Below are 27,541 nucleotides of genomic sequence, written 5' to 3' on the forward strand. Positions count from 1 at the left end.
ATCCATGTCCGGAGGCTGGACTGCTAACCCATCAAGACGAGCCAGGGGATGATAAGGGTGCTGCAACTTCAAGAAGCGAAGACTATGGCCTGTCTCGAATATCGTGTTGCCGTCTTCTGGGGAAATGAACCTTGGCATCATTTCGGACCTGTACGTATAGTCCAGTGTGAGAGTATCGCCAGTGAGATCTTCAACAGTTACAAAGCTATTGCGCTGCCAAATGGGCAGAGAAACTTGCTCTTTCCTTATACCCATCCATTCACCGAGGAGCTCCAAGCTTGGTCTGGACACCTGACTGAGCACCTGGCATGATAGCTGTCGAAGCTGTTCATCCCCCTCTTCCAGCTCAAGTAGGCGGTGGTGTAATATGGACGACAGCTGCTCATTGGTTTTGGCGTGTTTGACGGCATCTGCCATACGAGCAACGTGGACAAGGATATTGCGAGGCTTGGCAAACTGGTGCTGAAGCTGAATAAGCGAGCGGATCTTGGTAGATTGCTTTCCCAGGGTGTCTTCCAGGCTTGAAAGAACGCTCGATATTGATGTGGCCAGAGCGACTCTTGCGGGGATCGACGCTGCCGAGGCAAAGGTGCGCTCTGCAAAAGAGCGTAGATAGAGGAATGTGTTGCCGATGAACGTAAAGTATAAGATCAAGCTCTGCGCTGCTTGTAGGCTCAGTCCCGAAGCCCGTCCATCCGGTATGGCGGGCTGGAACGTCTTCAGCTTTGGGTTGAACTGGAAGAGTATAGAGGACCGGCCTAGACCAAGGTTCCAGAGCGATTGTAAGAGCACATCTCCTTTCAATACACGACCAGCATTCTTGCCCTCATCTCGTACCAGCGTCGCATCGAAGGTCTCGGGACCCTGCTCGGTTATGTATGGCGTTTGGCTTTCGACGTGCCTTCCCTTTTCAAACGACTCCCAGGTATAGAACTGGACATCTTTGTTCGCAGGTCCCAGGTCAAGTGCTATCTTCCAGACGTCTTCTTCGGGCTCTAAGGGCGGTGTCTCGATGGAAATGCTATCGTCGTCGAAACTGTCGAGCTCGGGTAGCGGTCCGAATTCGAACGTGTCCAGATCAGGCAGTCGCAATTCGCGTTCGAGGTCATGTTTGGGCGCGTAAGGATGGTCGAACCTGATTGAAGAGACTGTGGCTGGTCAGCAACGCGTTCACATGTTCGGATGGAAAGACGCGACGACCCACTGTCTAGCTCGAGGGGAGCAAAGAGCGACGACTCTTGAGAGTCATCGTCAAAAAAGGAAGGCTGCCTCCACAGGTGCTCGGTGCTGAAGACGTCGTGAATCGAATCACGCGCATCCATGGCGGCGGATGTGGAGTATTCGAGGGTGAGGGAGGGGTATGACGCGCCGTGGTTTTGGCGACTCAGCCCTACGCGGACCCTTGCGCCTTCCGTCACTGTACCTGCAGCTCGCGACTGCGCGTTTCCTTCACTCACTTCCCTTCACTCCCAACACCAAACATCACAACATGCCGCCCCGAAAGAAGGCAAAGGCGAGTGCAGCTTCAACGCCCCTGCGCGACACTCAGCCCCAAACACCGCAAGACTCAGGCGTCGTGCAGTCGCAAGATGAGCTGCTCAGCGATCCGTGGGCCGACGAGCAGGAGACACAGCTGTTGAAAAGCATGATGAAGTGGAAGCCGACAGGTACGATATAGTGAAATCTCTTGCTGTACACGTCATTGACATTCTCAGGCATGCACAAGCACTTTCGCATGATCTCCATCCATACCGACATGCGCTCTCATGGCTTCGCGAGTGACGACGCTCCTCACACGCGCATTCCCGGTGTCTGGAAGAAGCTGTCGCAGCTATACGACCTGGACGCCCTCGATACGCGCGAGAACGAGTTCGCTTTCTCTGAAGACCCAGACCCGCTAGACCCCGACGATGCCAACAACATGCCCGAGTTCGAGCTGCCAGAAGACGAGTATGGCAAGCTCATGTGGCTCCAGCGCTTCCATCGTGAATCTTCTGCGGCCGGCTCGTCACCACCCATGACGCCCATCCAAAAACAAAAAGACCTCTACGCGCCAGGCATCGGCCTACTGAAAGACCTCCCCGATGGTGTGCACTCGCAGAAGGCTGAGAGTGTAACCGAAGCCACGCCCGTACCCAAGAACGCAAAGAACACAAGAACAGGCAAAGCTGCAAAGGGCGGCAAGGGTACCAAGGCTGGAGCCAACGCTGCAAAGAACAGTAAGGCCCAGAGCACCGTATCTGAATCCGCAGAAGAAGAGGACGAAGATGATGACGATGAAGAATCTAGTGCCGAGTCTGAAGAAGACAGTGCGCCAACTACTCGCCGAACCAATCGCGCGAAACCAAAGCCAGCGCCGAAGAGAACGAGGAAAAGGTAGATAATTGAAATCTGGGCTTGGACAAGGCGTTTTGGTTTTATCGATACCCGGGTTCCACGTGTTCTGTCGCAACAACACCTGAGCACGTGGAGCAGAAGCGTTTGATTGCTCTCGAATACATGCACCTCATACAAGGGAAAAATTGGACGGGTCTGCAGACTACATTAAGATGAGTACATGCAAAGTGGGTGTGTTAACATCGATGTAGACCCTAGGGTGTCCACTTTTTCTCTAGGTTGACGTGGATGTGTCATTCATATCGCCCCAGGTGATCGTTTGGTCAGATCTCACAGCATTGGGCGTTTGCAGATTCACATCGGTAGGGCGTGTTACCTCTCCGTAATGTATGCACCGTTTGTATGGTCACGGGAAACTGTTGACGAACGCGTAAGCCTTTGCTATAAAACTATGCGCGCTTCCTCTCTTCGTCCTCTCAATTCATAGAACAGGTTTCTACTACGGCCGACCATGGAGAAACTACCACAAGAAATACTCGACAATGTTTTCGTCCATATCACACATACAGAACCGGCGCCCATTAGCGAGCGATTTGACGGACTTTGCAAGCCCTCCGTCCGCACAGTACTCAATAGTCGGCTCGTCGCGCGTCGCTGGTTCGAGTCGGATGTTTTGATACGCGACTTTGTCGACATAGTTTCCCGGACACCTCTCGTGTGGTACAACCATCGACTCCCAGTACTTGAGGAGATCACTGAAATTCCAAAATACACTCGTTGGTTTAATCAGAGAATCACGATCTGCGGTATGGATCTGGGCCTTGTTACCCTCGGAGAGTACGACCGCTGGGGTACTGGGCGTGACGAGCTCGACAAGGAGAATCCAGTGACGCAGTACCTAGTACATCTGTTGCGCAAGATCAGCTGGGTAGAGCACTTTCGATACTACCCCATACACCCAAATTGCCTCCATGGAACCTGGCCCAAGTGGGAAGTATCCGAGTCAGACCGCGTTTCCCTTGAGACTTGCTTCCGAGGAGGCCCAGAACGCTCCAGGTACGGATATCCAGCACTGAAAGAAGGCGAATACTCTTGGTGGGGCGTTCAGCTGGAGAGTGGATGGATCTTCCCCAGAATCATGGAGGCTTTTCAGGAGTCCCACCTCTGGTTGAAAAGTGTCGAGAGTCCATTACTCGGTAACAAGGCATCGTATTGCGCAATCTCAGGAAGGGGTGATCCCTTTCACAGCACCTCTTTTAGGGAAAGCGATCTATTGCAGTGGTTCCCGAAGACGCTGACGCGCGTCGCTATCAATATCACCCGTCCCATGACTGGGCCATTGATGAACTCCGGTGGCCTTGAAGAGCTGGTAAATCTAGAATACTTGGAGATAGCACTCTCGAAGACTCCTGAGATATCGATCGGTGACGGCGGACCATTCGGTGCACCTTTTGATTTAGGCCCATGGTCCTCAGAAGTGTGGTACCGACTCGAGAACTTGAAAGAGTTCCGATTGATGTCAGACTATCAGTACTCCTTCGATGAATGGGATATCCTAAACATTCTCAACTTCTTTCCGAACCTGGAGCGCCTTGCATTGGGACATATTCTTCTCGCGAGCAGTCATGGGGATTGGTGTAGTCTGCTACACAAGCTAGCGGACTTCAATCTGAAAGAGCTATGGCTGCTAGATCCTCGTCACATCGTCTTTGTCGGTCCCCAACACCACCACCAGCCTCATGTGGGCAACGATCCTGATCTGGCGATCGAAGGAACACACAATACAGACTACCACGTGGTAAAGTACGTGTCAGACGAGCACATGTTGGATGCAGCACAGGATGTGTGCGTGATCGACACAGAAATGGAGTGGCCCGCTGAGGGTTGTGTATATCCCCGGTTGAGTAGAGATTTCCGGTATGGTGGCTTTAAAATCTTCGAACAGTTCAGAGATAGCAATCCATCGTGGTGGTATGCTGCACGTTTCAAGAAGATCGATATCGGGGCGCCGGAAGAACTATCGTCAACAGAAGAGCTCGAGGAGTCGGATTCCTGATACGGACAAGATGACTTATACCGACTTACGCCAAACACCGAGATATGTCCTGAAGGGGTTCGACATGTTTTTGACGGGTCGTACGGTACAAGGTCGCCATGACGGTCTTTTTTTTTAGCACTTGCTGCTTGCACGGAGTACCCCAGCAGTACGACCACTATATAGCCATTAGAAACTTTGTATTGACATTCAGTATCTGAGCATACCAACTGCAATCGTACTTCTCATTGCCTGTTATAAAAGTGATAGAATCGCCGGCCGCTTTGAGGACATTGTAGTATCCCCAATGGCAGCCAACCTCGCCGCTGCCGTCCCAGCTCTCCTCCCAAATACCGCCCCAGAAGTCAAGCCACTACCTCCAGGATAATTGCCATAAAACAAACCACCTAGCATCTCGCCAACACAAAACAGCCCCGTAACCTCTTTTCCTGAGTTCGATATAACAGCTGTAGTTTCCGGATTGACAGCTAGACCCCCGAACGTGAAGGTGACGCCGCAGCATACTTTGACAGCCATAAACGGGCCCTTATCAAGTGGCAGCGCCCAGTTCGACTTCGCCAATTCCAGCTTCTTCTTAGACGACTGCGTAGTAAGCCCATCCTTTACCGCCGGGTCCCACTTCCTCTTCGAATTCTCAGCCATCGCCGCATAAACCGCCTCGTTATACTCCTTCACCGTCTCCACAAACCTCTCCGGCTCAGTCAACCCCCCCTCCCCCGCCAACTTCCCCGCCAACTCCTCAACCGTCTTCCCCCAAACCTTCTCTACCCTCTCATCCCTGTACTCCTCCTCCCTCAACCACCCCACAACCCTCTGATCCCAAACCTGCCACGCCACCCCATCAGGCTGCCCATGTATCGCACGTCCAAACTTCGCATACGTGTAATTCCGCATATCGATGCCCTCGTCTACAAACCTTTTTCCCTCTGTGTTGACCATAATGCCAAGCGGATATCCCGACTTGGTGAATTCATTCGAGATAAGCCGGTCGCCGCTGTTCGCAGGCGCGTTAGCATCCCAGCAGGTAGAATGGCACCCAGACCAATTCCCCGCTTGCTTCGCATCCACGTCGCGGATAGCGTACTCGAGGACTTCGCCGGTGTTGAAGGGCGTGCCGCGGACGCGCGCGAGATCCCAGGACGGACCGAGATATTGGGCGCGCATGCGTGGATTTGCTTCGAAGCCGCCGGCAGCTAGGATGACGGTCTTCGTGGGTATGTGTGTAGACATACCCTTGTAGTCAACGACAACGCCTGTGATGGTACCCGAGGGAGAGGTTACGATGCGTTTGGCAGGCGTGGAGTAGTATACTTCGATTCCGTGTCTGCGGGCGCAGGCTTGGTGGTCTTGAATGAGACCTTTCCCCCCGTCTTGCGTCTTGAGGGCCATGCCGCCCCAGAATTTGTAGCGGCCATTCACTTTGTAGGCTTGCCGGTTGAAGGATAGTTGGTATCGGATACCGTTGTTTGCAAGCCATTTTACGGCTTCGTTGGATTCTGAGATGAGCGCTTTGCTTAGGTCGGGATCTGAACGGCATAGGCATACTCGATCCATGTCTTTCTGGAAATCGTCTTTGGTGTATGGTTCCATGTCTATGAGTTTCGCTGTTTCGGTATCGACGTTGTTGACGATGGGTAGGAGGTCGCTGGTGCCATTGTGCACGGTGCGGAAGGCGCCTGCTGTGAAGTAGCTGTTGCCTCCGGCCCATTCTTCAGGAGCTTTTTCGATGAGGACGACCCGGCGTGCTCCTGCTTCTGCGGCGGCTGTTGCAGCGGAGAAGCCCGCATTTCCTCCGCCTATCACTAGGACGTCGATGGTTGGGAATGATGTGAGTTGTCTCATAATCGCGGACTTTGGGAAATATTGATTGTTTGACTAGCAGTGAACGTCTTGACAGGGCCTGGTACTTGGGACATGAGGAATCCATAAATGTTGTCTGCGGGATATCTAGGTGGCGCGGAATGGCTACGCAGCCAACGAGCGCGGCCCGCGTGTTGAGTCGTCGCGAGCGGTCATAGGACGGAAATATGGCCGAACTGCAGCGCTCTTTCTCCGAAGAGGTTACTTGCACGCATGTATATTGTACCTCGAAGTGTGGACTGCACATCACGCAGCATGCTAATGCTGTCTTCCGAACATCAGGTGTCGTGGCACGGAGCTGTTCGCCCTTGGCCCTGGTAGTATGACTCGCCCAAAGCTATTCACTACCTACCCAACTTCCGGCTGACGGAGATACTTGACAATGCAGCCGCTGTTGGCGAAAGTTATGCAGCGGGCAGGAACTGCATAGGACTCAACAGTCATGATGTTCTTCCTCGTATGTGCATACCCCACATCCCCGCCGCTTCCATCCGCTAGCGACCCTGATTGGTCAATGGCTCCCCGCTGACGCTTTGTTACATGCGCCCTGCGGTCCCAGATTCATTCGCCAAGCGATATCAGGGAAACAGTCACAACGACATTGAGTCACATCTTGTTTGTCTATATAACTAGACGTGTCTCGCTGGACTTTCGATGATACAACCAACATTGTCCGACCAATTTGAGTTATGACGTCAAACTCAAACAACGCCGCCCTGGAGGTCAAGACGAAGGATGGAGTCAAGTTTGGGAAGGAGCTGAGGGAGAAGGAGTTCTGCTTCAAGAAAGGATTTTTGAACTTGAATCATGGTATGTGCATACACTTTTCTCACAGTCTACTGGCGAACAGCATGACTTTGTAATTCCGTTGATATTGTTTTTTTCACAAATTTGGCGAGACATGCTCTCCATACGTAGGCTAATTGTAATCAGGCTCTTTCGGTACCATCCCTCGCGCGGTCCGCGACACTATGCGCGATTTCCAAGATGAATGTGAAGGTCGCCCAGATCCCTTCATCCGATACAAATACCCTGTTATCCTCGATGAAGCTCGGGAAGACATGGCGAAGGTACGTTCCTCATCTTGATAACAATACGGGAGATCTGTGACACATACAGCTACCTGTTAAGCCTCCAATTACTCTCATTAACAATGCTATAGCTACTCAACACACCTTCCTCAACCCTGGTGTTCGTACCCAACGCCAGCACCGGCGTAAACACCGTTCTTCGCAACATCGTCTTTGAACCTGGCGAGCACATCCTCATCTTCAGCACCATCTATGGAGCTTGCGAGAAGACAGTATCATACGTCACTGAGACTACACCCGCGGAGAGTGTCAAGATCGCATACACCTTTCCCGTAGAAGACGACTGGCTACTAACCGAGTTTGAGAGGAAGGTGAAAGAGGTAGAGAGCAAAGGTGGGAAAGTGCGAATCGCAGTCTTCGATACCGTGGTTAGTGCGCCTGGTGTCAGGATGCCGTTCGAGCGCTTGACACAGAAGTGTAAAGAGCTTGGCGTCATGAGCTGCATCGATGGGGCCCACGGAGTTGGCCACTTGAACATCGATCTGGGTGCATTGGACCCAGATTTCTTCGTGAGCAACTGTCACAAGTCAGTCTTTATCTCATCATTGTATGTTAAGCATACTAATTCAGCATAGATGGCTCCACGTCCCCCGCGGCTGCGCAATTTTCCACGTCGCCCACCGAAACCAAGACATCATACGCAGTACGCTTCCCACATCCCACGGCTTCACACCCAAGGGCGAAAAGGTCGATTCACCGATGCCAAAATCGGCGTTCGTCAGCCCGGAAAAATCGCCCTTTGTTAGCAACTTCGAGTTTGTGGGTACCATCGACAACAGCCCCTACTTGTGCGTACCCGCAGCCTTGAAGTGGCGCGAATCTCTCGGAGGCGAGACCGTCATCATGGACTATTGCCAAACGCTCGCCCGTGAAGCGGGTAAACACGTCGCCAGCGTTCTTGGCACTGAAGTCATGGAAAACAGCACTGGTACGTTGGGACAGTGTTGTTTGTCCAATGTTCGCCTGCCGATTTCGCCGTCTCTGGCACAAGACGTCGCGACTAAGAATGGCATCGATAAGGAAGAGGTCGGCAATCTGATCAGGGACTTCATGGAGAGGCTTAGCTGTGAAGAGTATGGTACCTTCATTATGATGAAATGGTATGGAGGCGTTTGGTGGACGAGGTTGAGTGGGCAGGTGTACTTGGATATGGCGGACTTTGAGTGGGCTGCCAAGACCATCAAGGAAATATGTGAAAGGGTGGAGAAGGGAGAGTGGGCTTTGCCGAAGGGTAAGCTTTGAGTTGTAATCCAGATCTTCGCGATTACAAAGAAACGCAATTTTAGATGAAAAGCCACATCAGCAGTGAAAGTGGTTCATTCGTATCCAATGTACACTCAATAGCCCTGACCGCCATGCACAACCCCGAGGCGACTCCCAAGATTCTTCCTGTGTATACTACACTTCATTCTACGTATCGCAAACGATGTTGGCACGGATCGGAAATCCCGCGGTCTCGTACAACAGTTCGTCATCTAAACGTATCGCGATTTCTCACGGCACTTGTCGAAATCGCCACCGCAGTCCTTGCACTATTCCCATCAAGTCAGTATCGTTCACTCCACCTCAACTGCAGCAAGACAAGAAGACTTACCTCATGGCCCTGGTAGCGGTACACGTGGCACACATGCTCAACGCAGGTCTGTTTGCAACCCTTCTGTCCCTCAGTGTGGCCGTTCTGCAGCCTCGTCAGTGTGGATCGCATGAAGATTTCCTACCTGGCCTATCGCTTACCTTGAGGCAAAACTCGTAGCGCTCCAAGCAAAAGTCGCAGTTGGCGTCGCGTGTGATGAGCGTGGTGCCGTCGTCTGCGGTAGATGCGGCGGAGACTATGCTGGCGGCGAGCGCGATGAGGGTAGCGAAGGTCTTCATATTGCTCCGATATCTGGTAGTGTGGCGAGTGCTTACGAGGGGTCCAAATGAGCGTAGATTGAGAACGCGGTTGTTAATGTTGACAGTGAGGGAGCGATGGCAATGTTGTTGAACGAGCGTCAGGCCTGAGAAGAAGAATAGTGTCGCGCAGCGGGCCAAGGAGTGTAAAGTATGTGCTAATAGCGATTGTTCGGCTTGATCGGTGGGTGTCAGCAATTGAAGAGACAAAGTGGTCACTCGTTGGTCCGGTGAAGGCGCTTTGCACTGGGCCCGAGTGGCGGCGCGTGGCAACTATGCAAACGGTCCTGTTGCGAGCTCCACGACTTCCGCTTCAATTCCGAGACTTTCTTGAAGATGGAGCCAAGATCAGAGTGGGAGAAGACGCCTGCGATAGTCATTCGCTTGTAGAACAGCGCGGTATAGCAATTGAAGTCGGGTTTTCGTGAAGGAATGTCGGCGTGGTGGCCAAGGCCAAGATACAGCCAAAATCACTGCAGCGAATTAGTCTGAATCTAGTCTCACCATGATCTTACAGCGAGAGCATGCTCGTCTCCGCCGAGTCTCGTATTGTAGGGCGCTTGTAGTATCGTCAAAAGCCACTGCGGATCCGAACCACTTACCTCTCAAAGCAGATTGGAACCTACCAAAACCGGAAAACACCTCGATTAGGCTGGGTTGCAAGACCGCGAGACAAAAGGCAGAGGCGATCAAGCCAGCGTCGACTAGAGGCAGTCTCTGCTGATCTAGACGGAAGCGCGTGCGTACCGTGTACGACCTAACTAACGGTTACGACCGTGGACTCGATGATAATTGGAGTGAAAGACATGACAGAATACGGGTAACGCGGAAACCAAGAGATGTTCGACAATACTGAGTTTTCCATTGTTTTACTTGCTTGAATGTGCTTTTCTAATCACGCTGCTGAGAACATGTAGGAACTCATCGCCGGGATGCTGCTGGGAAGATGGTGGGAGGAGCTAGCTCTATCGCCACCAGAATTATGTACAAGGTGTAAAAGGGAAGGGGTATAGCAGCGAACGTAATCTTCATAGTAGCCTAAACTTCCGATACTAGCTCTTAGAAATAGCCAAGCAATGAACAAGGACACCAAGTCGGGTATTAGATGGTGCGGACGCCACGTGCCAACTCGGCGCGTACACGCCTCCTGTATTGGTCACGGTATTGGATGCGACCGTATGTCCCGAATCCAACGGCAAGGAAGAAGAAGAGCGCCCATACGGATGTGACAACCAGACCGATTGGGAAGAAAGCCAAGGCAGTTCCGGGGATGATGAACGGTGCGGCAGAGGAGACGGCAGCGGATGCGGATGCTGCGGCTTGGGGGTCTGCATTGGTGGGAGCATTGCCTGCCTTGGAGAAGATACCATTGACGAATGATGCCTCCTGGGAAGAGAGAGTGGTTTCGACGTCCTGGCCGGTTGCAGGGTTTCGCGCAGCGAGGTCGATTTGCGGGATGAGAAGGGGCTGGAGGGATTCTCTGCAGATGTGTTAGAGACAGAAGTATAAATGAAGAAGAGGGATACGTACTGGGTCATGGCTGAGCCCATCAGGTTCTCATTAATCCTTCCGACATACATGAGGACCTTGAGTTCCGTCATGCTGTTGATGTCCTGCCTCTCAACCAGCATACCCTCACTGACTGGCCAGCTGAGGTCTCGCTTGGTAAAGTTGCCCTGCATGTTCTGCACAGTCGCACCGAGGTACGAAAGTGTCATGCTGACATCGGCCGCGGTAACGCCAACCCATGGGTTGATGGGAGCTGATACATTATACATTCGGAGCTCCGCCTGGAAGACACCCGTCTTGTTGTCAAGGAAAGGTAGGTTGTAGCACACGGCGATTCCACTCGGGTTCGACGCTTGGCCGTTGAGATTGCTGAGCGTGCTCATACATGCTTCCTTTGTTTGTTGCTCCCACTTCGCTTGATCGACACCCGACGCATCACCAGTCGCGGGTGTCAGCGATGCTAGCGGTGCTGTATCGGCAGAGTTGGCATCTTGTCTTTGCGTAAGGGTTGCCATGAGCTCTGCGTCCCTCCGAAGTACCTCTTCCACGTCCTGGCCTGGCTCGAGAAGCGCGTTCACTTGGGGGCCCTTGAAGGCAGTTGCGTGTCCAGCAGCAAGCAGAGTGCCTACGAAAGCGCTCTTGAAAAACATGGTCGAGGTAGTATTAGTCGACGCCGGAAAATTAAAGTCGGTAGTGCGAAGGTGGCCGGGCTGCCCAGCAGCTTACGAGAAGGAAAGTGGCGAGCGAAGAAAGAACGACGAAGCAAAAGCTAATCACTGCTGAAAAGAAACGGGCATTAGAAGTGTCATTAGCAAAAGCGAATTAGAAAAGTCGAACACGCGAGCATGAAGAAACGCGGTGTGCGAATCACGGCAATGGGTGGATCGGACGAGAACGGCTCGCAATGGCGTGACTCAGGTCGGGCACCAGACTCGAAAAGCAGCACCAAGACTGGCTTGAGGCTCCATAACAGAGTTGAGACGGACTCTGCTTGAGGCTGTGACGGGTGGCACACGACATTTCTATGCGTTGATCCCGAGGCGACTAAGAAGAAGCTTAATTTAGCATAGTAGAGCCGCATTTGGTGGGAGCCAACCAAGCTGTGGCCTGGAGATCGAACCGTTCGGGAGTGGGGGCGCACTGGGCATGACGATGCTGGGCCCCTTGAGACAATTGGTGTTGAGGTCTGGAGTCGGGGAACGATGCTAAAACTAGGGGCGCTTCAGGTGTGCGCTAGCAGGGCACGTGACGTCGTCCTCCGAGCCAATAGCATCGTCGTGTGCCGCCTCTCCCGGCATTTCGGTTTCACCCTCGAGCCGTGCAGAAGCCGATGTCCTGAGTTTCCCATTGCACCAGCCTCCGCTGCGCCATCGGTGCATCGCAAAATCTCCTGCTGTGTGGCTTCCGGCGCGTGCTTCCTCAGAAACGGGCGATGTTGACACGGGTAGCGGCCGCTGTCATCTTGTACTTGCGACACTCGCGCTGATACAGGCGGGTCGCCGGGCGCAACACCTGGACAACTGTACAACATCGACCGCATCTTCACTACCGCCCAACGGACCCAGCCGCCTCGCTGCTGTCGAAGCACGTCACTCCCGAAGCCACACGGACATTAGTTGTTCCCGGTGCGTGTGCCGAGAAGAGACGGTGAGCTGTGAAACCTCGTGTCCCAACCTCCACCCGGCCAATACCCCAACGCGCATATCCGCGGTATCTCCCTTTATGCCAATAGTTATTCACTGTGTACCAGAGCACAGAGGTCCTGCGTCCTGCGTCCGTTGCTCGTCGTGTGGTCTTAGTCCTGCAGCAACTTAGCGGCCTTGTCGCGCAACGCACGCATAGTCAGGCACACTGCCGACCACACTTACTGGGTACGGGACGGATCGCGCGCTCCATATCAGACTGCTCGATGATCTGGCACCATACGGGAAAGTATGGGCTGCGAACATATGCACACGATACGCCTTTGACGATGAAGGCGACTCTGAGGTGGCCACGTTCGCCTGCATACAACTAATCCACATGGGTGCGCTTGTGCCCAGCGTGCATTCGCCCAACACATACACCCACTGCCTATGCCCATATATTGTCATCCTCCACTAATGTCTTGCAAAATGCGGGCACTAACTGCCAGCACATCAAAAGCCTCTAGACCTCTACTTGGGGCAGCCTTATTTGGGCTTGTCACAGTGTAAGCGGTCGACTCTGCCCGAAGGGTCCCGCTGTACTTCATCTGCAGACCAGGGCACCTGGACCCAAGTCGTCCTTCAAGGCTCTCACGTTTCTCGCTCTGTTACGCTCATTCTCTTTGTTTGTTTTTGCACATCGTCACAAGCCTACACCAGGCGAGTCTACAGTCGCTGCAAACATCTAACATTCCTCGAGGACGCTTTTCGTTGGTCACGCGCCGACCACCTGTACGCAATGCAGCACGCCTCGAACTCGCCGTGGCGGACGCCTGCGATGCAATATCCCAAACCCCAATACAGTCTCCAGCACACCATATCCATGGTCAACCTCCGAGACGATGATCAATCGTGGTACAACAACCGCGAGACCGCATCTCCAACAGTCTCGTCCGCCTCATCCGCCACCAGCCGAAGTACAACGCCCACAACAACGAACAACAACCCGTGGTCGAATGTAATGGTCAGCCCAGCTTCGACATATTCCAACAAGTCGTCCGACTCATCGTCGCCCAAAGGCAGCCCAAAACATACCCCGCAATACACCAGCCGATCGACAACGCCCCAGCCCATCGCCCCCCAGCCAATAAGGGTCATTAATCCGGTAGCAGGATTTGCGCCCATGTCACCGCCTCCCTCAGCTTCTGGTGAGTCGTTCAGAAATGGCGATTACCCGGGTTCACCCATGAACCCGTACCGACAACCTGCTGCTCCACTTGTTCCGTTGGTAAACGGGTACATCAACACATCAATCCTGTCTTCACAGGGCCAGTCTCTTTCCGGATGGTTCTACGAGCTCGTGCGAAAGCAAGGATGGGATGCTGGCCTAGTCAAGAAGATATGGCAGTGGACGTTGTCGAACCCTAGGCTGGCAATCCTCTTGTTTGTCTGCGACGATGTTGCCTCGTGGCGTCAGGCATCTTTCTTTGACCTTCGAGACGAAAGTTTGCCATTCCCGGAGGACCGTCTTCAAGGCATCGTGGGAAATGCGCGAAAGGTCGTCGACGAACAATGGCGTGCCACATCCAAGGAGTTACCATTGACGGGAGCACATGTCGACTACACCGCACGCGAAACAGTGCCACTACAGCACGTCAGTCTCATTCGATCATCGCGCAATTCTGAGAAAAGCGTCGACTGGGTTAAGATGCAAGGTAGCAGCGAGGATCGTGTGCTCGTGCGAAAGCGCTTTGTCACTGCTCGCTCCGCTCAAAAAGCTGCGCTGTTAGATCAGATCAACAAGTTCAAGCAGTATGAGCACAAGAACATTGCGAAGTTACTTTGCTCATATGCCCAGCCCAGTCATGTTGGCATCATCACGGAAAAAGCACAATACACTCTGGACGACTTCCTTGCGCTGCCTGGAACAGACCCAAACCGCTCGAAATTGCTGGTGGACTGGATGGGCGACTTGTCCTCTGCTCTTGAACATCTCCATTCACAGTCCATCTGCCATCGAAGCATTCGGCCTCGCAAGATCTTGATTGATGGCGCTCGCATTCTACTTGCTCCATTCGACATTGGGCAGAGCATCGACACATTCAGCCCGACAATGGCGAACTCCCAACGCCTGGACCAACTACACACATACTTCCAAGATCAATCCTACGTCTACGCTGCACCTGAGGCTATTGTCTCACGCGGTAAGAGAATGGCAGACGTTTTCTCGCTGGGTTGTGTGTTCTTGTCGATGATGACAGTCGCACAAGGCCAGTCACTATCAGTGTTTGCACAGTACCGGGCTGCGAACACCCAGGACGCCTCATACCATGCACATCTCGACCGGGTAGCAAGTTGGCGAAACCGGCTCCACGCTGCCACCACCTCGAACCTCCGAAACGGACTCATCGGGTCTGGAAGGAAGCTGAGGCAGCTGAAAGCGGAAGCCGACTGGCTGACCATTATTGAGAAGATGCTCCTACCGGGACCGAAAGAGAGGATCAAGATGCGCTTTGTGCTGGCCAGCCTAAACAGCGGCAAAGCTACAGGCGGAAGACGACGTAGCTTGGACGGCGGCGGTTACAGTGGACAGGCAGCAGCATCGCTCGGCGTCAACGGTGCAACAACCGCGACGCTGGTCGACATCTCGGAACATCACGCGCCACGTAAACCGGAGCTAAGCGTCTTCGATGGTTATTTCCAGACGCAGACCCGCAGGTTAGAACCAGCGGGTGGTTGGTAATCGGAAACTTCGGACAGCGTGTCAAACATGGACTCATGCTGAGGTGATACTTGGCGAAACATGTTAGACATCGGCTTTTGATGGTTGTCGGGCAATTGTCATGCCGAAGCCAATGTTGAGTGTGAAACTTGACAGCTCGGGATGAGACGAAGCCCTACAACGCCTCAGACACGACATCAACGAGGATACGCCGAGGATGTGTGTATGGTCGCCACAGGCAGGGAGGCCTTTCTTACTTTCTTCATATCTTGTCCGTACTGGATTTGGGTCGGACCTTTGATACCCCTTCTTGCGACCCTATTTGGATGATTATCTTGGTTCTTTCTTTCTTTTCGTTTGCTTCCCGTTTCGTAGCATCTTTATTAGCGACGCGGCATCTAGCGAGCATTTAGAGCAATGATCATGAGCTACTTTTACACTAAGAAGAGGGCATTCACACCACCGTGACTATGGGCTTGGACTTAGCGATGCGCCCTAGGAAGGAAAAGCCCACCCGAGCCCATACCAGGCGCCAATTATGGAGGAAAGAGCAGGTGTGTGGGCACAACACCCGTAACTTTTGGACAGGTGAGGAGACACAAAAGCCTTGACAAAGCCTTGACAAAGCCGTAGCTTCGACCTCGATTATGATCATAGACCTATACGTGGGAATGTCGTCAAGTGGGATTGAGGATGGGGTCAGACCGTGGTTCCTTCCCCAGGACGCAGACGCGACATCCGCACAGAACCTGACATCATCGACGCGTCGGTAAACAATGGTCACCCACCAAGGCCGCAGTAAGCACTCCAGTACATCAGAACCTTGGAAGCTTCCAATACCTCTTATCTTCACATCCACTCCCATCGCAACCAAAAGACGTCTCCGCTTCCACCATCCAACACAACCTATATTTGCTTCCAGTCTCGTCTCGCTTTGCCCATCGATTCGATGCCGGCCATCCACGATCTCAAGCCATCCAGATCTGGTGCTGGCCCCGCCAGTACAGAACTTCCTTCTCTCCGACTCGTGGAGCGCCGAGATGACCTATCTAGCGGAGAACGGCATTCCCGCCATCGGCGACAAGGAGTTCGACGCACTTGGTTATAACGGCGTAATATCAGCAAAGTCATTATACTGGCTGTCACGCAAACGCGAAGAAGATGATGAATGGGCCATTGAAGCGGAACGCAAGCTTGACGGTGCGTCGGTCAGCACCATTGCTAAGAACCGTGTGGGAACCAGTGAGTTTCCACACCTCGCTTTCCACGTCGACAACTCTGGACGCAACCCCAGAGATGTGTTTGACGGTGCACACGACCCGGTGAATGACGCCGCAATGACACTCCTCAACGCGATCGGGTGCGCGATCGAACATGCAGCATATGAGGGCATACTGGACCGCGACGAAAAGCCAATGTCGTGGGATTCGACTCCACCAGTGACGCCTACCTCGCCATGGCACATCGCCGCTGTTGATGCGGAGGGCGCCAACGTCCCGCGCAAGACCGTCCTGTCCGAATGGGGTACCGTCCATCTGCGGTCTGTGGATGTCGAACGGCTGCCCTATAGGCTTTGGTATACTAAGTTCAGGTGTTCGTTCTCTCAATATCCTAGACTCCAATTGGTATAGGATTTGAAACCATGCTAACTTCATCGACAAAAGGTGGGCCAACGTCCACAATCCCTTCTGCCCTCGGCCCCGCGCCCGATTCCTGTGGTTCGACAAGCAGACTGTCATCAAAAAGCTCGACACAAAGGAGATGGGCGGGGCGATTCTCGGCGATCTTTCTGCCACGGGCTACACGCATCGTCATTTTCATCTCTGGCCGGCGAACGAACGGGTGGCAGAGACCGCTGCAGCTCTTTGCGCTGGAGCAAACAGTGTTTAAGAGCGCACCGACCCGCATTCACCTTCCATGGACCTTTTTTGTTGTGGCCTTATGACGCAGCGCCGCTCGCGCCGTTCTTCAAGTTCTTCTACTGCGAGCTCACCACTGTCGAGAACCTCTCCCTGGCACATCGCCGCCGTCGATGCCGAGGGCGTAGTAGTACCAGGGAACGTCGCTCTTGGAATGGGGCACGGTGCACCTCCGCTCAGTCGACGTCGAAAACTTGCCTTATGACCAGTGGCACAAACAGATCCGGTGTAAGTCCTCGCCTGACATCTAAGGCTTCAACCTCCGGTCAGTTTCATAGACAATACTAACTTCTCTCTAGGCTCCATGATCGTCGACCAGCGATACATCCACACCAAGCACCCGTACTGCCCTCGACCACATTCAATGTATCTATGGTGCCGGGACCAGACTGTGCGCGTTGAGCTTGAGGCAAAGGCCCTCGGGAAAGCGATCATGAACGACTTGTCCGTGGAAGGTTACACCCGGACACACTACTCTAAATGGCCGGCCAACATTCGTGCTGCAGAATCCGCACCAGCGCCAGTCGTCGAAGAGGCCGCCCCGCCTTCGGCGCCGGTCTCAACGGTATTGAGCGGGCCTTGATCGTCAACCGGTGGACAAACACTTGCGATCTTATACTTAGGCATATTATAGACAGTTAGGTTAGCTCTTGTAGAGAATTGTGCATAGTGGATCTATCTTTCCGCGGAACTGCCTATAATAATTAGTTAGACTAAAGCCTTAAGTGCTGAAATTATATCCGACATCCTTTGAACGGTTTGGGACCCAACATCGGTCATAGTGCCATGATAGCAGTTACTACCGCCAAAATTCAAGAATAATATTTGAGATGTTGATCACACGATGCCAGCGGAGACATTTGGCTAGGACTACACGTATCATCAGGAACTCCACTTGCGTGTGTAGTAATAACGGTCTATACAGATCTATCCTACAGACGCGAAGCTACCCACTCCGTCCGCACCAGCCAAGCTAGCTATGCAAATCAAGTAGCAGTCACACCCACGCAACGCAGCGGATATCCAAGACGTCTCTTCGCGAAAGCACGACACACCAGAAAGACACCGTCTACCCAGCATGTTCCACAATCTCACTAACAAGCTTACCATCCTTGACATAGCTCCTGATCTGCTCCGGCAACGGGTTCTCAGCGTAGTCGTCTTCGGTCGGCAGGTTGATGTTGATACTACTGCACTTGCTTGTGAAGACCTCGGTCGCTAGCGAGTCTTTGGAGAGGTATACGGTGGCGCCGTCGACCTGGTCGAGGAGGATGGTGGGGAGGGTGCCGAGAACCTGCAGCGCAAAGTTGGGGCACTTGATGACGTCCACGGAGCTGACTAGCGAGTCGATGATGAGTGATGTGCGGGAGGAGTTGTCAAGCGAGAGCGCGTTGGCTTTGCCGTTGATGCGGATGGTGGTGTTTTTGCAGCGCGAGATGAGGATGGAGTGGTTGATTTCGGCGTCGATTTCGAGCGTCTCGCCTGGGGAGTCGAAGTTGTCCTATGGGGGTGTCAGTAGTGAAGCTATCCTCTTCACCAAGGATACATACTATTATCCACTTGTTTCCGTCCAGCTCCTTCTTCGGTGGCTTCTTCGTCCGCATGCTCTCCGGCTTCTTAGCTTTGGGCGGCGCAGGACTCTTACTCCTGAGACTGTCGTTGCTGTCGCTTCGTGTAGGGACCGATGCGCCTGCCCGCAATGATGGGTTCTTATGCGTCATCTGGCTTGGGTCGACCTTCTTAAGCCCCTTTGTAACATCTGAGCCCTTGTTGAGATCGCCAAAGACAGCGTTCATGTCGGGCGCGGCCTTCTTGGCCACTGGTGCGGCACCTGGTGGCGGCGGTGGGCCTGGTGGTGGGGGAGGACCAGGCGGTGCTGGAACGCCTCCTGTTGGAGGAGCGGGTGGTGGTGGAGGAATGTTGGACGCGCCGGACAGAGGTGCCGAGGAGATTTCCTTTGCGGCATCTTTGGCGTCGATGCCGTTGCTGTTCCAGGCTACACCTGTAGCGTGGTGCTTCTTTGCGTATTCGGCGAGAGCCTTGAACAGCTTGTAGTAGGCCTGCACCCACTTGACGTGGGCTTCACCGTCGGGCCTGAATCTGTTAGTTCGGCCTCAATTCGAATGCCAGCATGCCTTACTTGTCCCGGTACTCCTTAAGCACTTTGTTGCCGTACATCTGAGCTCCGCCGAACAGCTCGTTGATGTGCTCATGGGGCTTCATGCCTCCGCCCTGGCCAATTGTGACCCAACCAAGCGATCCGACGCCATCGGCGACCATGGAGACGGAGTCCTTGAGCGCAGGGTCGCGGTTGCTCTGTCGGAACTCGTCCGTCTTCTCCATGCTGGCCTGGAGGTCCTTGAGCAGTTCCATCAGAGTGCGGTCGTCGGGCTTCTTGGCCTTGTTCGCGATGAAGAGGAACTGGCGCTGGGCAGCGAATGCGCCCTCGACTGCTTTGGACTGGCCCTCAATGACGCTTCCCAGCTTGCTGCTCAGGTCCAGCCAGTTCTTCAGGTCCGAGCTAACCAGCTCATCGAATGCCTCAATCGCCGGTGGTGCGCTTTCCGCGACGAGTTTGGGGGTGCTGGCACTTGTGTTGGCCGCGGTGACGCCTGGAGTAGCCTCGGTGGACGCTCCATTGAGGCTGGCAGCTCCATCGCCGCTGCTGGGCAGAGAGGTGCTCGCGATGTCTTCGAGACGCGAGGTGGCCGCTTCGAGCCTGCGGACCATGTTCGTCAGTACATTGTCTGCTGCGAGCTGTATTTGCCCCTGTCGACCGAGGATGTGTGCTTGTTCGGGCCTGGGAGCCATCGTGGGGTCGTTTCATAGAGGATGCGGGATGCGCAGGGTGTGGTAGGACGATGGGTTCGGGTGCTGGTAGGTGATAGTCTCGGAAGGAAGGTACTTACCGCTTGATCAGCGTCGTCAGGTTATTCATGTTGTTCGCCATGTGGAGAAGGCACGTCGCAGCGTTTGCAAGGTAGGACAGGTATCTTGAATGCCCGGGGAAGGGGCAGCCGCGGCACGCTGCAGCTCGTGCGACGCGATTTGGCTGGTTCGGAGTAGAGAGAGGCCGTGATGCAGCAATCCAAGCTCTCGATGATAGGAATATGAGGACTGTCGGAGATATTTAATTGGAAAAGCACAATTGCAGGCAGAACCTCACTGGGTCAGCTCTCCCCGGCGCATGGCCACGGCTGCCCACGTTGCGCTAGCCGTCTGCAGCCAAGCCTGGTCCGTTCGAGACATGCACGTCAGCGGCAGACTATCAACCTTGCGATCTACACAAGGCGACATGGAAACATCCAACATGGCCGACGCAGCACACGGCAACTATGGCAAGATCGACTTCTGCACGCTGGGGATGTTCATCATCGGTATGCGTCAGATATTCTTCAACACATGCAAGCCACTGAAATTGTCAAGATGAGATTGAGTTTCCCCCACCAAAGCCGCCAGTCAAAGACATCGTTGGCGGAGCTGGATCATATTCCGCATTAGGCGCACGCATCTTCTCCCCACCACCACAATCAGAGTCTGTGGGTTGGATTGTAGACTGCGGGTCTGACTTCCCACCTGAACTGCGCGACTTTATTGCACAATGGAAGACTGGTGCACTGATACGTGAGACGCCTAATCGGCTGACTACACGAGGTTGGAATGGATACACTGGTGAGAACGAGCATCGAGGTGAGTGTCTGTATTACCAGTGAGTGATCCGATGTCTAATCACTCTGGTGAAGCTTTCCGATACTTGACGCCAAAGCTGCGCGTCGACCATGAGGATCTGAAGAACACAGATCTCTTGTGGTCCAAGTCCTTCCATCTGATCTGTTCCCCGTTACGTTGCATCGACCTGGTTGAGAACATCATTGCATTGCGCAAGCAACATCCTAATTCGGCCCATATCTCTCGCCCGATATTCATCTGGGAGCCTGTTCCTGATCTTTGTACGCCTGAAGAGTACGATAATTGCCTGAAGGCGCTAAAGCATGTCGACATTGTCAGTCCGAACCACGGGGAACTTGGCGGCTTCTTTGGCAAGAACACCGACGGGAAGGATCATGTGGAATTCCGAACAATCGAAGAGCTATGCGGTCAGTGGCTAGACAGTGGTGTGGGTAATGGCAATGGTGGGGTCGTCGTGCGTTGTGGGAAAGACGGTTGCCTGGTGATGCGCAAAGGGTTGCGCAAATGGATGCCTGCGTACCACCTGTCAGCAGAGAAGGTGGAAGATCCTACAGGAGGAGGCAACAGCTTTCTCGGTGGCCTGGCGGTCGGCCTAATTCGGGTACCAGGGTATCTCGAAGAGGCTGCGATTTGGGGGTCCATCTCGGCGAGCTTCGCCATTGAGCAAGTCGGCATGCCCATTCTCTCACAATCAGCAGACGGGGAGACGTGGAACGGGGTTCGTGTCGAAGATAGGCTTTCAGATTTCAAGCAGCGCCTGGCTAGTTATATACAGCCATAGTCGCGGTCGCTGTTCCCTTCTCCCCACTCCCAACCAATCTAACCCTCAAGAGTCTTCTCGATGATGCTCTGGTCTTGTTTCCGCTCGTGTTCCCGAATCTGTTTGGTCCAGCTGTCTGTTGTTAGCTTCCAAGTCTGATCTGAGGATATCCGTGGATGTCGTACTATCGGCTGGGGAAGAATCGGTGGCGTTCGGGCATCTTGTCGCGGTACTCGCGGTTTGCGCTGAGCATCCAGGCCATGCCGACGATGCTGCCGAGGGCGAGGCCTACGACGGCCGTGTTGGCTTTCCAGTTGGCGGGTTGGGCGTACCAACCACCGGCCGGCGACCAGACGTGCTTGGGGTATCTAGTCGACGTCAACTCTGCACTGGCAAGCGATTGGCGGGCTGCTCGTACGGGATCTTTCCTCCTCCGCCCATTGTGAAGGTGGTTGTGCGGGTTCGTGGGGTTGCTGTTGCGGAGCTGCCCTGAGGTCGCTGTCGCATGGGAGGGCTAGCACGGGCCCTGAAGCTTGGCGGAAATTCTTTGGCAGTCGCGATCATGACCTGTGTGAACACACGACCGGCCAATTGCTGCTGCTGCCGACTCCGCCTCTCCTGATCTGCTGCCGTCTTCTCCTACATTTTGTCTTAATGAAGCGGATACCCATATCACGATGCGCCTCGCAATTGCTGGGTGCACCCTCGCCACGCCGGCCCTCGTGCCCATACACAGCGGCAAAGAACGTGCGGAGAAGCATTATACCTCATAGCCCCCGGATACAGGCTCGGCTTCAGAGCACAGTAGCAATTCCGGATGACGGTGAATCGGAACTCGAGATTGCCGCAAACTCTGCCACACCGTCAACGTCGACACCCAGACCAAGAAGGCGTCTCCCGCTCGAGAGCCTCCCATCTCCACATCCCAGTGCCGCCGAACGTTCGACAAAATTATACGCCCTCCGCAGTCGATTATCTCTCCCACCTCGCTTCCCCCTCCCGGTTCTCGCACGAACCCTCATCCACCCCTCCGCCGACCCAAACCCCGCCTTCAATAATGCCTCGCTATCAATACTCGGACGCCAGCTGCTTGGCTACTACACTTCCGAGTGGCTTCTGTGCAACTACCCACGCCTGCCAATGGACGTCGTCTTCGCCGCAACAGAGGCATACATCGGACCAAGAGCGTTGACCACAATCGCAAGCGAATGGGGTATTGAGGCGGCGGCGGAGCCGGGTGGTGAAGTCGACCCTGGATTATTACAATTTAAGAGGATACAGTCGGGCGATGCTCTCCCAGCAGAGTTGAGGCGGCAAGCACCCTGGAAGTGGAACATCACCACCACACACAAAATCATGAAGACTGACGAATTTGGCTCCGACAACGCAGCACCCAGTCCGCACGCGCTACAGAGCACGCCGGTACCACTGGAAGAGGCAGCTCAGTCTTTCGTTCGAGCCCTCATCGGCGCATTGCACGTACACTTGGGCTCCCCGCTCGTCAAGCGCTTCTTCCGCGACCACTTCCTCAGCCGGCACCTCGACATCAGCACAATTTTCGATTTCCGAATGCCGACACGCGATCTTTCACGGTTATGCGCACGAGAAGGCTTCGAGCCACCGGTTGCCCGATTGATCTCAGAAACCGGTCGTCTGAGCAGACATCCTGTCTTCGTGGTTGGCGTATACAGCGGAAAGGACAAGCTAGGAGAGGGATCAGGCAGTTCATTAGATGAGGCCAAGACAAGAGCAGCGGCAGCAGCATTGAAGGCATGGTACCTATACAAGCCGGTCGAGGTCACCGTCCCAAGCAGCATGGAGGGCGAATTGGATACGAGCAAGTGGCGGCCGAACCACGTCGACCACGGAGAGGTCATTGTGTAAGATACGCGGCATCAACCCCACTTTTGGAGTTGTAGGGATATACTTTTGGCATGCATGTCATGCATGGACGGCATACTCTTCGCTTGTACAGATTCATGATAGCGCAGGGGGGCAGGAAAAAGAACTGTGTCGGAAGAAGGCCGGAGAGGAGGGGAAGACTTACCCCACGTTTTGCTACGTCGAGGGTTCAGGACTGCGCACCCTGCGAGCACTGCGCATGTATCATATGTGACATGAGGATATCATGATAATCCGCAATGTGTACAATACAAACGAAACGCTGCATCACAATACCCATTGCTTGTTTTTTCGGTTATGATTCAGAGCTGGAATGTGATGATCTGTAACTTTCGCCCAGGAATACTCCAGCTCAAACCATGCCTTTCGTAGGGAGGAGCACGGATCACAAGAGATCGAACTGGCGACCGTGACGTATTCAACTTACCCTACCTTGGCGACGTTCAACTCGTAATAGCTGCAATTGCATCGTCACAGGACCTGCCCGAAGAGAACAACAGAGCCCACAATCCAGCTTCCCTAAAACATCCCTCGCATTCCAGAGTAGTTTCAGTCCTGGTAGATAGCGACTATCTAGGCACCGCAAGGGTTGCTGGGTCGGTGGCGGCGCGCATCCTTGCGACTCCTCTCGCGCGGCACAAATAAGGCCCAACACTTCCACGTCGGGTGCGGAGAAGTACGAACCCTTCTCTGGAAACACAAAATCGCCAACAAACATGCCACCAAAGCGCACCGCGACTGCTCGTCATGAGAGGTCCACTGAGGCCTCTGTACGAGCGCACAAGAAGATCAGAATTGAACCAGAAGACCCGCCGCCTGATCCCGTGCCCGACGGCTTGAGAGAAGCCAGAGCAGAGATTACCAGGTACATTGAAGCAATGGAACGAGTGCCACTCCGCCGTCGGCTTGATGTGCATTGGAAGATTGGTGGTGTTCCTCGCGGCGACCCCGAAAACATCATTCGCGAACTAAACGTCGACCATATCAAAGAAGTAATGGAGCGCGACGCCCAAGTCAGTGCAGCGTTCGTGTCGCTCAAAAAGACGTTGGAAGAAGGCAAGCCCGCCCCGGGTATCTACAACCCTTACATCAAGCACGGCAAGTGGGATCTTTTCTCCAGCGAAGTCTTCACGGAATTCCTGCTCTGGAATATCGACAACATGGAGTTTAAACAGTTTTGCGTAAATCAATGGATCGAGTTTCATGATCCTGACGCAGAAGTGGATTTCATGGACTGCCACTGTGGCCGCCCGGAAACTTATGGCACTATCGTTGGACCCAGACAGATCAAAGGAGATTTCAAACCGTTTGACTGGCCACAGGAGGCTTCACTCGAGCCCATTGTCGTAAAAACCACGAGTCGATGTCGGGAAATCAAGATGTGGTTCGCAGGAAATGGGTACATGAGGATGCAATGCGACATGGGTTCCGTAGAGGAGCTCGCAAATGGGCAAGCGAAAAGGGTGACTTGGAATGCGATACAAAACACGAAGGAACACAAGGAGCGTGAACAGAAAGCGTTCATGGCTCGTAGGAGGAGGGAAGATGAAGAATTTCGGGTCAGACAAGCGGAAGCAATTAGGAGACGGGAGAGAGAAGAAGAGCAAGCGCGGGAACAAAAGAAGGAAGATCATAGGCTTTGGGTAAGGAAGAAGCAGAGGCGACTGAAGTTGAGGCGGAAATACGAAGATGGCGATATTAACAGTTCAGAGCTGGAGCTGAGCACCGAGGAAGAAGATGGCGAGGGCGCCACTGATGCGGAGGAAAGTCGCTCTTCTGCGTCGCCTGAGCCGTGGGATTCGTCAACGGGCGAGGAGGATTGGACTGAGTCGGAGTCGGAAGAGGAGGAGTCGGAAGAAGAAGAAGAGGAAGAGGAGGAAGAAGATTCGGATGAACAAGAGCCCGAATCGTCAAGATTTTAGCGGAACATCGACTGCCTTCCTCATTTAGAGCATTGTCTGTACAATATCGCTAGTACTATGACATCATGGGATCCTCAAAGCCTTCTCCGATGTTGGCATATCCATGTAGACGACAACGTAGTAGACTTCCGACACCTCTGCCTAAGGTCAATTGAAGAAGTGCAGGTTATGTAATCTCCCGTGTGGTACACCCCGTGGTCTATTAGCTTGTTTGTAGATGAAGACAATGATGTAAACAACGCGATATGTTTCCAACCCACACCCGAATTTTCTTGGTGAGGTAAATCAGCACGTGCGACCACGTGCCCGCCACTACGGCGCCTTCTAAGGTTCTCTCACCTTCAAGTAAAGGTAGCAGGCCTGATCGACGGGTATATACTCAACCTCGTTACTGACCTATCTCCCAGTCTCCTACACCACACTCGACATCGTTCATAACTCAGCATCGACTAAAACACAATCCTCAACATGGCCGACTTCGGTATAGTACCTGTCATGGAGATAAACTGCGAGGCTCCTATGTCAACACTCTACGCAGAGCTGAACGAACAGGAACAACGCGGTAAGTTTTCTTTCGTTTCCGTTCGATCTACGAATACTGACTGTATATCCGCAGTCACTGCAGGTACTCCAGGCAGCGGCATTAGCACTGGCATTCCAAAGGTGGAAGTCAGCATGGCCAACGCCAAGAAGGTCGGAAGAGTCATTGCAGCGTACTATGGCACTGTTCCCAATGGTTTCTTGGCCACTGTGGTTGGATTGCACGTCGACGCTGCCAAAACAGCCACCGCCGCAAAGACCTTTCGTAGGATGAAGAGCGACCTCTTTGTCGAGAAGTTCGGCAATAACTCATTCATCTACAAGTTCGCTCGCGGCAAGGTCAGCACGTCCGACTTTCTCACCTATCAACACAATTTCGCCATCGAGGCGCGCATCTGTGAGTTCCCGGTCGCAAACGAGAATGATGCCGCCATTGCTCGTCGCGCCGCCAAACGCCAGGCATTACTCGATGCCATGGCATCGAGTGAGCAGGTCTGGGTTGACACATACACTGTCGCATTCAACAAGGCTAAAGCGGCACACGAAAAAGCACGTGGTCTTGGGAAAGTCCGCCTGGCACGAACCCGCGACCTTTTCGAGACGCTCATGGCTAACCCGCCCCGTTGCGCCGTCGACGTTACGACGCTCCTGAATCGCCGAGCATGCGAACAAGCAAAGATGATCCCGTTGCTGCTCCGAACGATGGACGAGCGCGTCAGGTTCTGGTTCGATCACGTCACCAAAGACACAATCGCGTCTCACCTTGGCGCAGCGATGTCTGTGGTCGACATTCGGTGAGTACCTACTTTACGGACATGAACGAGACTTCTTGCACGCTACTAATCTCCCACAGGCGCATGTGCATCGATGAAGTCGCGAATTCTCCGGATGTCATTCCTCCGTTCCACACAATTGTGGGGAACGTGTTCGCGTACTCTTGCGAGCTTCTGCATCGTCTTATCGTCGCGCCGGAGGACAGCAAGCGTCTGCAGCTGCTGCTCAATGATCGTTCGCTCCGGATGGCAAGCGTCGACATGTCGGGTGACCTGTCCCCCGAATGTTTCGATCAAATCCGCGGCCTTCGCAACTCTCTGGACTTTGAGGCAGCAGAGAACGGATCATGGAAGGATATCCCGGTGTTGGTCCCAGAAACTCGAGGCAAGAAGCGCTCAGCGCCTGAGGAAGATGGACGGAACACCAACTAGACATTTAGGGGAGCCCTTGGTGCTGTCGGACGGGAAGATGGAGACGTTGCGAACTGCATGCTTGGCCTGTGTCGCGAGGAGTTCGGTGGATTAGACTGATGGATGACGTCACATGTGTGCCAAGGATGGCCGGTGCTGGATAGAAACGCGTCTCGCGCCTCACAAGTCAGGAAACCACACGCTATTCTGGCGTCTACATCAATATATCATCACGAATGCTTCACGTCCCTAGACCATTGTAGCCGCCCGGGTCACACATGCATTTTGGTAATGCTCTGATGAGCTGTGCTGTAGTAGGCAAAACGAAGCGTTCGCTAGGAAGAAAGTAGCTCCTTCCTCACACAGTGTAGCTCCGCTGTCGCTGTGCTGCTTGCTCACACCACTCACGGCCTCACGGAGAAGCGGGTGAGCTCACTCACTAGACGCCCACATTGGCGGTACTCAAATTACCGATGAAGATCAGCCCTGGAGGCCGCCCCGGCTCAATTGCACGCGATATCAATCGTGAGATTG

General features: G+C 53.8%; 14 protein-coding genes across 14 annotated transcripts; 9 read left to right on the top strand and 5 right to left on the bottom strand.

Moving 5' to 3' along the window:
- Positions 1–1,489: 1,489 nt before the first annotated feature.
- Positions 1,490–2,380, top strand: J4E92_005978 (uncharacterized protein; the record flags this gene model as incomplete). Its single annotated transcript, XM_051497353.1, has 2 exons — positions 1,490–1,667; positions 1,716–2,380. 2 exons carry the CDS (start codon positions 1,490–1,492, stop codon positions 2,378–2,380), a joined length of 843 nt encoding a protein of 280 aa, XP_051352000.1.
- Positions 2,381–2,848: 468 nt separating this feature from the next.
- On the top strand, positions 2,849–4,393 carry J4E92_005979 (uncharacterized protein; the record flags this gene model as incomplete). The annotated part of the gene is made up of 1 exon (XM_051497354.1): positions 2,849–4,393. One exon carries the CDS (start codon positions 2,849–2,851, stop codon positions 4,391–4,393), a length of 1,545 nt encoding a protein of 514 aa, XP_051352001.1.
- A 234-nt stretch (positions 4,394–4,627) lies between these two features.
- On the bottom strand, positions 4,628–6,309 carry J4E92_005980 (uncharacterized protein; the record flags this gene model as incomplete). The annotated part of the gene is made up of 2 exons (XM_051497355.1): positions 4,628–6,244; positions 6,301–6,309. 2 exons carry the CDS (start codon positions 6,307–6,309, stop codon positions 4,628–4,630), a joined length of 1,626 nt encoding a protein of 541 aa, XP_051352002.1.
- Positions 6,310–6,942: 633 nt separating this feature from the next.
- Positions 6,943–8,586, top strand: J4E92_005981 (uncharacterized protein; the record flags this gene model as incomplete). The annotated part of the gene is made up of 4 exons (XM_051497356.1): positions 6,943–7,063; positions 7,187–7,323; positions 7,416–7,870; positions 7,920–8,586. 4 exons carry the CDS (start codon positions 6,943–6,945, stop codon positions 8,584–8,586), a joined length of 1,380 nt encoding a protein of 459 aa, XP_051352003.1.
- Positions 8,587–8,819: 233 nt separating this feature from the next.
- Positions 8,820–9,216, bottom strand: J4E92_005982 (uncharacterized protein; the record flags this gene model as incomplete). Its single annotated transcript, XM_051497357.1, has 3 exons — positions 8,820–8,876; positions 8,939–9,022; positions 9,079–9,216. The coding sequence occupies 3 exons, from the start codon at positions 9,214–9,216 to the stop codon at positions 8,820–8,822; spliced, it is 279 nt and encodes a 92-aa protein (XP_051352004.1).
- A 1,119-nt stretch (positions 9,217–10,335) lies between these two features.
- J4E92_005983 (uncharacterized protein) lies at positions 10,336–11,393 on the bottom strand (the record flags this gene model as incomplete). Its single annotated transcript, XM_051497358.1, has 2 exons — positions 10,336–10,714; positions 10,765–11,393. The coding sequence occupies 2 exons, from the start codon at positions 11,391–11,393 to the stop codon at positions 10,336–10,338; spliced, it is 1,008 nt and encodes a 335-aa protein (XP_051352005.1).
- Positions 11,394–13,614: 2,221 nt separating this feature from the next.
- Positions 13,615–15,111, top strand: J4E92_005984 (uncharacterized protein; the record flags this gene model as incomplete). The annotated part of the gene is made up of 1 exon (XM_051497359.1): positions 13,615–15,111. One exon carries the CDS (start codon positions 13,615–13,617, stop codon positions 15,109–15,111), a length of 1,497 nt encoding a protein of 498 aa, XP_051352006.1.
- Positions 15,112–15,866: 755 nt separating this feature from the next.
- On the top strand, positions 15,867–17,592 carry J4E92_005985 (uncharacterized protein; the record flags this gene model as incomplete). The annotated part of the gene is made up of 5 exons (XM_051497360.1): positions 15,867–15,888; positions 16,072–16,603; positions 16,755–16,974; positions 17,231–17,237; positions 17,309–17,592. The coding sequence occupies 5 exons, from the start codon at positions 15,867–15,869 to the stop codon at positions 17,590–17,592; spliced, it is 1,065 nt and encodes a 354-aa protein (XP_051352007.1).
- Positions 17,593–18,078: 486 nt separating this feature from the next.
- Positions 18,079–19,959, bottom strand: J4E92_005986 (uncharacterized protein; the record flags this gene model as incomplete). Its single annotated transcript, XM_051497361.1, has 4 exons — positions 18,079–18,510; positions 18,560–19,103; positions 19,150–19,728; positions 19,919–19,959. The coding sequence occupies 4 exons, from the start codon at positions 19,957–19,959 to the stop codon at positions 18,079–18,081; spliced, it is 1,596 nt and encodes a 531-aa protein (XP_051352008.1).
- Positions 19,960–20,319: 360 nt separating this feature from the next.
- J4E92_005987 (uncharacterized protein) lies at positions 20,320–21,480 on the top strand (the record flags this gene model as incomplete). Its single annotated transcript, XM_051497362.1, has 3 exons — positions 20,320–20,386; positions 20,436–20,699; positions 20,753–21,480. The coding sequence occupies 3 exons, from the start codon at positions 20,320–20,322 to the stop codon at positions 21,478–21,480; spliced, it is 1,059 nt and encodes a 352-aa protein (XP_051352009.1).
- Positions 21,481–21,518: 38 nt separating this feature from the next.
- J4E92_005988 (uncharacterized protein) lies at positions 21,519–21,900 on the bottom strand (the record flags this gene model as incomplete). Its single annotated transcript, XM_051497363.1, has 3 exons — positions 21,519–21,591; positions 21,645–21,827; positions 21,878–21,900. The coding sequence occupies 3 exons, from the start codon at positions 21,898–21,900 to the stop codon at positions 21,519–21,521; spliced, it is 279 nt and encodes a 92-aa protein (XP_051352010.1).
- A 699-nt stretch (positions 21,901–22,599) lies between these two features.
- On the top strand, positions 22,600–23,343 carry J4E92_005989 (uncharacterized protein; the record flags this gene model as incomplete). The annotated part of the gene is made up of 1 exon (XM_051497364.1): positions 22,600–23,343. The coding sequence occupies one exon, from the start codon at positions 22,600–22,602 to the stop codon at positions 23,341–23,343; it is 744 nt and encodes a 247-aa protein (XP_051352011.1).
- Positions 23,344–24,077: 734 nt separating this feature from the next.
- Positions 24,078–25,283, top strand: J4E92_005990 (uncharacterized protein; the record flags this gene model as incomplete). The annotated part of the gene is made up of 1 exon (XM_051497365.1): positions 24,078–25,283. One exon carries the CDS (start codon positions 24,078–24,080, stop codon positions 25,281–25,283), a length of 1,206 nt encoding a protein of 401 aa, XP_051352012.1.
- Positions 25,284–25,751: 468 nt separating this feature from the next.
- Positions 25,752–27,028, top strand: J4E92_005991 (uncharacterized protein; the record flags this gene model as incomplete). Its single annotated transcript, XM_051497366.1, has 3 exons — positions 25,752–25,845; positions 25,900–26,617; positions 26,677–27,028. 3 exons carry the CDS (start codon positions 25,752–25,754, stop codon positions 27,026–27,028), a joined length of 1,164 nt encoding a protein of 387 aa, XP_051352013.1.
- Positions 27,029–27,541: the final 513 nt, after the last annotated feature.

Source organism: Alternaria infectoria (genome assembly GCF_024043175.1).
Source record: "Alternaria infectoria strain BMP 0036 chromosome Unknown scaffold_9, whole genome shotgun sequence".
Taxonomy (NCBI): Eukaryota; Fungi; Ascomycota; class Dothideomycetes; order Pleosporales; family Pleosporaceae; genus Alternaria; species Alternaria infectoria.